At 49.4% G+C, this 9,772-nt stretch overlaps 2 protein-coding genes across 2 annotated transcripts; both read right to left on the bottom strand.

The window, feature by feature from the left end:
• Positions 1-1,597: 1,597 nt before the first annotated feature.
• On the bottom strand, positions 1,598-2,919 carry LOC120671131 (protein EXORDIUM-like 3). Its single transcript, XM_039951383.1, has one exon. It carries the CDS (start codon positions 2,778-2,780, stop codon positions 1,749-1,751), a length of 1,032 nt encoding a protein of 343 aa, XP_039807317.1. The 5' UTR covers positions 2,781-2,919; the 3' UTR covers positions 1,598-1,748.
• Positions 2,920-8,256: 5,337 nt separating this feature from the next.
• Positions 8,257-8,915, bottom strand: LOC120668445. The gene has a single exon (XM_039948157.1). It carries the CDS (start codon positions 8,660-8,662, stop codon positions 8,411-8,413), a length of 252 nt encoding a protein of 83 aa, XP_039804091.1. The 5' UTR covers positions 8,663-8,915; the 3' UTR covers positions 8,257-8,410.
• Positions 8,916-9,772: the final 857 nt, after the last annotated feature.

Below are 9,772 nucleotides of genomic sequence, written 5' to 3'. Positions count from 1 at the left end.
AAAGCCACAAGCACAAGGACGCCTAGCTGAAAGCCTAGTGCAGTCACTACCCAACAAATCACCTCTATCTCTCTCTCTCTCCGAGAATCATTGCGCCGGAGAGTACTACGTCCACTGTTACTGTTGCATGGCACGCCATGGCCATCGGCCAACCTGCTCTTGCTCTGCTCATATGATACCCGTGATCTGGCCTCAATCTGATCCCGTGATTAGTAGCCGTCGCCTATGTTACGAGCACAGGGACTTTCTGCAGTGCCGGCCATTGCTTGCCTGTCCTGCGATGCAGTTAGCGCCATCATTCCAGGGCATGCCATGGAGCAGACAGCAAAACCAGGCCCTGTTTAGTTGAAACGTAAAGAAATTTTCGAAAAAATCTTACTAATTTGAAGTACTAAAGGAAGTCTATTTATAAAATTTTTTGCATAGATGAGTTGTAAATCACGAGACGAATCTAATGATGCTAATTAATCCATAATTAATGGAAGGTTACTGTAGCATCACTGTTGCAAATCATGGATTAAATAGGCTCATTAGATTCGTCTCTCAATTTACAACCCATCCATACAAAAAAAAATTTATAAATAGACTTTATTTAATATTTTATGTATGTGTCGAAACATTCGATATGATAATTATTTTGTGTTTACGGAGTTTATGAGGTGGGAACTAAACAGGCCCCAACCACTCTCATGCAAAAGCCATGAGCCTATGATTGCGCAATAATCTTCCAGTACAGAAATATTTGGTCGTGTTTGGTTTGTGCTACTCTAGTAAGTAGCAAAAACTTTGACCATTAATTACTAGTATTAAATAAAGATAGTTTGTAAAACTAACTTCACAGCCCCTGTGCTACTTTGTGAGAAGAATCTAATGAGATCTTTGACCACACGATTAGAAAATAGTTACTATAGTATTACTGTAGCCAATCATCGATTAATTACCGTAATTAGATTCGTCGCGAAAAGTTACACTCATTCCAAAAATTTTTTGCAAATAAGCTTTGTTTAGTACTTCATATATTGAAAATTCCCTCGTTACGCTACTTGTGCTACTCTCATCCAAACAAGACCTTTGTTGTAACGCTGACAGTCATGCCCCCGCTCTCTCCTCTCCGTGAGAAGTTGAAAACCAACCCAAATTCAAACGAACCGAGACCAAATGAAAAGTGCAAAAGTTTAATAAAAAAATTAGAAATTTCAAAAGTCTCCTCAAACTCAAACATGCCATCCACTGATCCCCCTCTTCCTGCTCGCGGCTCGACACCTTCCTTCACACTCCGCTGACGAACTCTATACAAAAACATTCCACGGATTTTCCCGAGAAAGGAAACCAGATCCGTGGAGACTGAACACTACTAGGCCGTGTTTGGTTTACACCACAAAAAAAAATTTCATAAAAAACAAATGTATACATGGAATACTAAACAAAGTTTATTTACAAAATTTTTTCACGGATGGATATAACTTTTCGAGACGAATCTAATAACGGTAATTAATCCATATTTAACTACAGTATGCTACAGTAATCATCTTCTAATCGTGCGGTCAAAAACATCATTAGATTGGTCTCTCGAATTTATCAGAAGTACGGCAAGTGATTTTGTAATTAGACTTTATTTAATACTGTAAATTAGTAGTCAAAAGTAAAAAAATTGCGAATTTTTTTAGCCTAAACCAAACACGGCCTAGACGGCGATGGATGATGCATCAGCAAGCAGACCATCAATCCGATGCAACTCCAGCAGCTAGCTAGTCCTGGTCGAGCGCATTGGGGCCGGAGCAGTAGCTGAGCACGGGGTTCCACACCCACTGCACGAGGAACCGGCGCCCGCCGGCGCCGTTGACGTTGTACGCGGCGCCGGACCGCGCGTCCGTCAGCAGCTGCCCCGTGTACGCGCCGCCGCCGCCCGTGCCGTAGATGCCCTCGCAGAGGTCGGCGATCTCCGTCGGGAACGACGGGTCCGTCCCGGCGTACCACGCGTTGGCCAGCGGGTTGGACGCCAGCTCCGCCAGCTCGTGCGCGATGACGCTCACCATCCCGTCGACGCCCACGTCGGCGTTGGGCGGCGACTCGGGCCTCCGCCCCAGCACGTACGCCGGGATAGCGAACGGGTACGCGCACACCTCCGGGCACCGCCGCGCCGAGTTGCCCACCCACGCGTACGGGAGCGTGTAGCCCACCACGGACGGGAAGGTGAAGTAGTGGAAGCCGCAGACCTGGCCGCAGAAGTCCTCCACCAGCACCTCCGGCGAGGTGAGCACGAGGTACACGCCGCCGGCGTCGACGGGGAGCGGGCGGGTGCGCGCGGCCACGGCGTCGCGGACGACGGCCTGGATGTCCATCCGCGACAGCCGCGCGCCGCGGGACATGCGCGCGTCCGACTTCTCGGCGCCCAGCGCCACCGCCGCCGACACGTTGGCGCCCGTCTGGTCCGTGTACAGCCGCACGGTGCGCCACCACGCCGCCACGGACGGCCGCGGGATCCGCGCCTCCTCCGCCGGCGGCGGCGCGAGGGAGCGGAGGAAGGCGCGGATGGTGCGCTTCTGCGGGGCCGGCCAGGGCCCGTACCAGATCGGGTGCACCGTGATGGACGCCGCCAGGACGGGGCCCATGTGGTACTGCAGCTTCACGAACTCGGACGACCCCTCGAACTTCTTGGACGCGCCGAGCCCCTCCACCGCCGTGCCGTTGCGCGGCGGCCACGGGCGCCACGCCGCGACGGCGGGCGGCGCCGCGAGGAGGGCCGCGACGAGGAGCGCGGCGAGGTGCCGCATCTGCATTGCGGCGAGGGCTGTGGTTTATGGCGGGTTTCTTGGCCCGGGACGGGACCGGGACGCTTTGTAGGAAGAAAGGGGAAAATGGAGGCATGGAGTGACAGAGGGAGTGAGAGAGACAGAGGAGGCAGAGGCACTTGCCGTTGCCGGGCTTGGGGCTCTTTGGACTTCGAGCTCCCAGCTTTCTTGTGGGGCTGCATGGAATATTGGAATGTGGGTTGCTGCTGCTCGCTTTGTTTTTGAAATAAAACTGTCTTTAGTTTTCAAAAATTGTTGTATAGTATCTATTGCATTAAATTTTCAAATACGAATATTAAATATAGTTGAAAAAATAATTTATTATACAGTCTAACTGATTAGACACGAGCTTAATCTTTCAAATTTAATTAGGTTATAATTGAACATCATTTATCAAGTAACGACAAAATATGCCGGATCCCGCTGTCAGTGGGGCCCAGCTGCCGGATCCCGCCCGCGCGTCTCTCTCCGTCCGCTCTCGAATGGCAGCCAGCCAGCCAGAGCGCCCGCCCGCGGCCGTACACGCGTCGCTGTTTGGGGGTGGCTGGCACGCGGGCCCACCGTCGTAGATATTCTGGCGCGGGACCACTGGGGAGCGCGCTCGGATCTTGACGCTCGTTGAGCGCTATCGACGGCCGAGATCGGTTGCGCGCAGGTGGTTGTCTTCGTATTGCTCGGGCAGAGCAGACGCCGGCGGAGCCCAGCCGCTTGACTGGTGCATAGGCCCGGGTTAATAAGGGCCCCACGAGTCAGTGAAACCCGGTGCTGAGGAGGAGAGTTTGTGAAGCGGACGAGGGCGGGTAGGGCCGGCGGAAGCGGGGGAAAGCGTTCAAAGCGCGTTGGGAAAAATGCCGCTAGGAATCCTGCTTTGCAACGGTTCATCTCTAGATGAATAAAGTTTTGGGTGTAAAGACTATAACACTTTCATTTATATTTGATAATTATTATTCGATCATGGATTAACTAGACTTAAAAGATTCGTCTCGCAAATTATAAATAAACTGTGGAATTAGTTATTTTGTTTAGCTATATTTAATACTTCATGCATGTGTTTAAAGATTCGATATGGCGGGAAATCTTGTAAAATTTTGAAATTTTAAAGGCAACTAAACAAGGGCCAAGAAATGAGAAACTCACGGTGCCACTGCCACTACTATTGCTTATGGCCTCACGTTTGAGGTCTTGTTTAGATGCGAAAAGTTTTGGGTGTAAAGTATTATACTATTTTCGTTTCGTAAAATTTTAGTCAAACTGTGTAATTAAATATCTAGTTTAGATACATTTAATATTTTATGCATGCGTTTAAAAATTCGATGTGATGGAGAATCTTGTAAAATTTTAGAATTTTGAGTGCAACTAAGGGTGTGTTTAGATGAAATGCAAAAAAAAATTTGCGACGGAATCTTACTAATTTGAAGTACTAAATGAAGTTTATTTACAAAACTTTTTGCACAGATGAGTTGTAAATCGCGTGACAAATCTAATGATGCTAATTAATCCATAATTAATCAATAATTAGCGGATGGTACTGTAGCATCACTGTTGCAAACCATGGATTAAGTAGGTTCATTAGATTCGTCTCGCGATTTACAGCCCATTTATGTAAAAAGTTTTATAAATAAATTTCATTTAGTATTTCATGCATGTGTCGAAACATTCGATGTGATGTTTTTTTATTTACGGGTTGATGGAGTGGTAACTGGCCTAAACAAACTGTGAGTCAACTCCTCTGATGTGCAGGCGAGCAGCTGCACGGGAACTGCTGCCACAGCCCACAGCAGTGTTGCCTCTTTTCAACACGTTTGACGAACTTGTCGCTGCACGCCCTGAGCACCTGACTTTGGCAGGCTGCCACAACGACGACTCCACGACGACGACTCCTACGACACGGGAATGACCGAGGTCGCTGTCTTGATCAATACGTGACCGATGATGGGGGCAAACGAAGAGCACCAAACTGGGCCGAGCAAGGTGCTAGCCCAGTAGCCCAGATACACGAGGGTGCCGTTCTCACACCGCGCAGCAGCCCGAAAACCCACGCCCAACTTGGCCCACATTTACATCCAGGCTGGGCCGAGGAAGATGGTAGCCCAAGTAGACACAGTTACTCCGTAAGTTATATCTGTCGACGTGACAAATAAAAAAATAAAATTTACCCACGCCCGTATTGACCGCGTACGGCAGGCAGGTTGACCACGACACGCTATGAAGCCGCCAACTCAGACCAAGCTCCGGTCCCGCGCCGGTCGAGCCAGATCAGACGCGCACCAGCCATTGAACCGTGTGATCCATGCCCTCGCCTGGCGCGGCGGAAGCGGAGGCGGGAGAGAGGTAGGGGGAAAAAAAGGCATGCCGCGGGGAGGGGAGAGGCGGTTGTAACTTGCACGCGACCGCGTGCGTCACGAGCGCGCCAGAGAGACGGGGAGGCGTCGCTGAGGCTCGCGTCCGGCCCGCCGGCTTCCGCTATGCCTTCCTTTGTTCCCGCGCCCCGCCGCCCGCCGATAAATAGCCCCCGCCCCCCTCCGTCGAGCAACCGACCATCCGATCCGCCCACCCACCCGAGCAAGCGAAGCATCCACCAGCCAGCGTCGAACCGAGCGGCGGCGGCAGGCACAACCGCTAGAGGAGGCTCCTCCGCTCGTCTGCCGGCCGCCATGGACAAGGTGCTGGCCTTCTCGATCCTCAGCGCGTCGCCGGCCGACGTCGGTGCCAGCGCCGGCGGGCGCTGGACGCGGCTGTCGTGGCGCGACGGCGCGGACGACCAGGGGCAGGCGCAGGCGCAGCGGCAGCCGCAGCAGCAGCGGGACAGGGAGGAGAAGCTGGGCTCGCCGCCGCGCCGCCACGGCAGCGGCGGCAAGGCCTCGCTCCCGCGGTTCGCACCGGAGTTCGACGGGATCGACTGCTTCGAGACCATCGTGTCGCACTAGCTCCCTCTCCCTCACCCCCCGCGCGCGGAGGTGAGGCGCCGCCGGGGAATTGGCCGCGTGACCATTCTTTTCGCCGTCCTGCGAGGCTGCTGCACAGCCTACGGCGGCGATGGTGATTCGCCGATCGATGATCGTCCGTCGATCGGCGCGTGTTTGCGTGCGTGCGTGTGTTGAGTTGTTGCTAATTGTCTCGGCAATCGCTGCTGATTGAGACCACGGGTTGTACAGGCAAAGCATTAACAGAGACGATTCTATTTATTTTATCGCGGGCTCCTCCTGGCTACTTATGTTGGATTTGGATCGCTAGCATGATGGTTTCATTTTATGCAATCTGGATAGCATACGAACTGCTCTATGTATTGAACTTCGTAACCACATAATTATGATCCAGATCCAGAAAGGGGAAAAAAAAGCCATTTCCGCATCCCTTAACTTTGGATCGAATTTGTTTTTCCTTTATAGACAACAAAACCGGTTATTTAGACTCTTCAAACTTCCGAAACCGTTCGCGCGACCTCCTTTGAACGGTTTTAGGGTAATGTGGCAGCGGTTTTTTTTAATATTTATTTTGACTGAATCTTTGAAAAAGTCATATTAAATTATAAAACAATTATAAAATAGAAAATCTAATTTTGTGACCTCCTTTGAATGGTTTCAGGGTAATGTGGCAGCGGTTTTTTTTAATATTTATTTTGACTGAATCTTTGAAAAAGTCATATTAAATTATAAAACAATTATAAAATAGAAAATCTAATTTTGTTGGACTCTATATGAGTAGATCTATGCAGTGAACATATTATATCTTATATTTTAGTATAATTTTTTTGCTGTAATTTTTTATATATACTTTTCTGTAATTAATTTATAGATACAGTTTCCGTTGTCTAATTATGGTGAAATTTTTATGGTTGGCTAATCATTATATGATGAAGCTGTAGTAAAAATTTTATGATTATAGGATCATGTATGACTGAGATATAGACAGTATGATTTATCTAAGCATACATGATCCCATAATCATAAAATTTTTACTACAGCTCCACCATATAATGATTAGCCCACCATAAAAATTTTACCATAATTAGACAACGGAAACTGTATCTATAAATTAATTATAGAAAAGTATATATAAAAAATTACAGTAAAAAATTTATATTAAGGTATACCATATAATATGTTCACTGTATAGATCTACTCATGTAGAGTCTAACAAAATTGGATTTTCTATTTTATGATTTTTTGTGATTTAATATGATTTTTTAAAGTTTCAGTCAAAATAAATATATAAAAAAAACCGCTGCTACGTCACCCTGAAACTGCTCAAAGGAGGTCGCACGAACAGTTTCGGAAGTTCAAGGGGTCTAAATAACCGGTTTTGTGATCTAGGGAGGAAAAGCGGATTCGGTCCTAAGTTGAGGGAGACAGAAAGGACTTTTTCCATCCAGAAAAGGACTGGCATGGTTGGAGGGAATATCAAGGGTGGACGAGCACAAAGCCAGAATGAAACTGTTGGGGCACCTCGCCAGGTGTCCGGGTTGCAATCGGACGGAACGGATGTTCGATTGCAAAAGCTGGGAGGTAACGTGTACGCGGCTGGCACAAGTTTGCTTACGCCCCTTAAAAAACAACAATTTTGTTTACGATTATGCTTATTGCTCCATCCGTCCTAAAATCAGTGCACTTATTCTAACAGCAGCTACTGAATTTTAAACCCTAAAAATACATTTACTATGATCTCATTTCTGTTTCATTCCTGCTTATGCAAATCGGTATTCCGGTCCATGTGATGACGTGAGTTGGGACCAGAACAGAGCAAACTTTGTGGCTGCTGAGGCCTGAAGGAAAGGGAGGGAGGGCAGGAGCAGAGCTAGTTTGGCGTCCCAATCACGGGAGCCCCAATTCAGGCTCCAAGGTAGCGTGTACGCGCTGGCACAGGTTTGTTTACGACCAAGCGACTACGATTAGGCAACAGCTTCTCGCCGTGTTGAAACGGATAACCCGGACCGACGTGTCCCCTAACGAGCACAGGGCAAACCGGCAAAGCATCATTCGGATTCCGCGAAGAAGTTTGAGCCGAGGACAGAGCAGAGCAGAGCAAGCTTGGTCCGGGGTCGCCGTCAACGTCATGGAAGCCCCCAAAATTCAGGCTCCAAAGCTTTGCTTGCTTGCAATGAAACTACGTTTGCGAGACGAGGACACATCAGAATTTGTAACGAATCAAACGAACATATGGGCCTTGTTTGGTTCGCGCGCTAGATTACTAGCGCGCCTATTTTTGATCTCCGCATGAAAGATCAAATAAAATCTATTTGTAAAATTTTTTCAGAGATGAGTGTAATTTTTCGTGACAAATCTAATAACGGTAATTAATCGATGTTTTGCTACAGTGATACTACAGTACCATCCTCTAATCACGCGGTCCAAAGCCTCATTAGATTTTTCAGGGTCACTAGCGCGGAGGTTCTGAAATTGGTTTTGTAAACTGATTTTGTTTGGTACCGTAATTAGCGGTTAAACTGTTACTATTCACTAGGACGTTGCAAATCAAATGCGCCATGATCATCCATTGATTGGCTTTGCGCGCGGTACACAGCTCTGTAGTCTGTACAAATTACTCACTCGTCGCTTCACCCAGCAACAACCAAGAAAAAAATCAGCGAGCCGGTGGATCAATCCAACCGCTCTCCGGGCTCAGAAGGAGACTATGGACTCGAAGCAGTTGATCCCGTCGAACTCCAGCGCGAACCGCGCCTTCCTCTCCGCCGGCGCCGGCCGCTGCTCCGCGGGCTTCCCCTCCTGCCGCTTCGGCGCCTGCTCCGCCTGCCGCTGCTTCTGGCTCCCGGCGGAGGCGGAGGTCCTCCACGACAGCCGCGTGGAGAGCCCGCTCGCGGAGATGTCCGCCGGCGACGAGCTCAGGATCGAGAAGGCCAGGATCTTGTCCATGATCGCAGGCAGCTAGCAGCAGCAACTCGAACCAGCTCACAGACTTCCCCTTTGCTTGTTGGGAATTTTGACTCCTTCCTTGACCTTGCAGGTGTTCAGTTTGGTTGTGTGCTTGCTGCTCGGCCCGGCGGCCGGGCTTATATAGGCGCCGTGCCCGCGTCGGAGAAGGGGAGAGGAAAGGGAGGGAGGGGGAGGCGGTGGACTGGACTGGGGTAGGCAGAGCCCGAGAGCCGTGGCGCGCGCGGCAGGGAAAGTTAGGCGGACGCATGTGTCCTTCCTGCAAGCCAGAAAACATCAGGGGCGCGCACATGGCAGAAGCGGCCCGGTCAGCGGCCGGATTTCGCTGCCGCGCTTAGGCCCCGTTTAGTTTCCAATTTTTTCTGCATTATCTGTTTCATCGAATTTTTAAATACATGTATGAAACATTAAATATAGTTAAAAGAAATAACTAACTACATAGTCTGATTGATTCGCACGAGATGAATGTAACGACGTTAATTAATTTATAATTGAACATTAATTATTAAATAATAACGAAATGAATTACAGTATCTAAATCTAAACTTTTTCACCAACTAAACACATCCTTAGAGCAAGCCAAGACGACGGCGTGGTATGGCGTCCACAGGGCAGCAGGGTCCAGTGGTCTGCTTCCGGTTCGGTTGAACGGCTGCTGCCTGCGTGCTTCCGCACGTGGGGTGGGAAGGCCGGAGTACTTTTCCTTGCTCCGTGCGTGCTCACTAACGAACGCGAGCACAACGGGTAAAAGCGAAGGAGAAGAAGATTCAACAACCGGGCCCACAGCGCAGCTGCCCCGCCCCGAGCTCCGGAAAGGCGAGAGCACAAACGCTAAGACACACACCAGCACAGGCACACAATCCGCCCCGAGCTCCGGAAAAGCTATACCAGCGATACGTATCCATCCTATAAGGCACCAAACAAACGTCCCTAAGGCCACCCCAAAAATTGCACCCTGCAGTCATATCCAAACCATTGTGTACTACAGGAATTGTACCCAAAGAAACGATTCCATCAAAATCGACGGCTCCTAACACTACCTACCGGACTTCAACGCGATTGAACGGTTCAGCTTCTAAGGATCCGCGCTTA

This window comes from Panicum virgatum, chromosome 4N, assembly GCF_016808335.1.
Source record: "Panicum virgatum strain AP13 chromosome 4N, P.virgatum_v5, whole genome shotgun sequence".
NCBI lineage: Eukaryota > Viridiplantae > Streptophyta > Magnoliopsida > Poales > Poaceae > Panicum > Panicum virgatum.
Note: the sequence above shows the minus strand (reverse complement) of the source record. Positions and strands in the feature narration are given on the sequence as shown.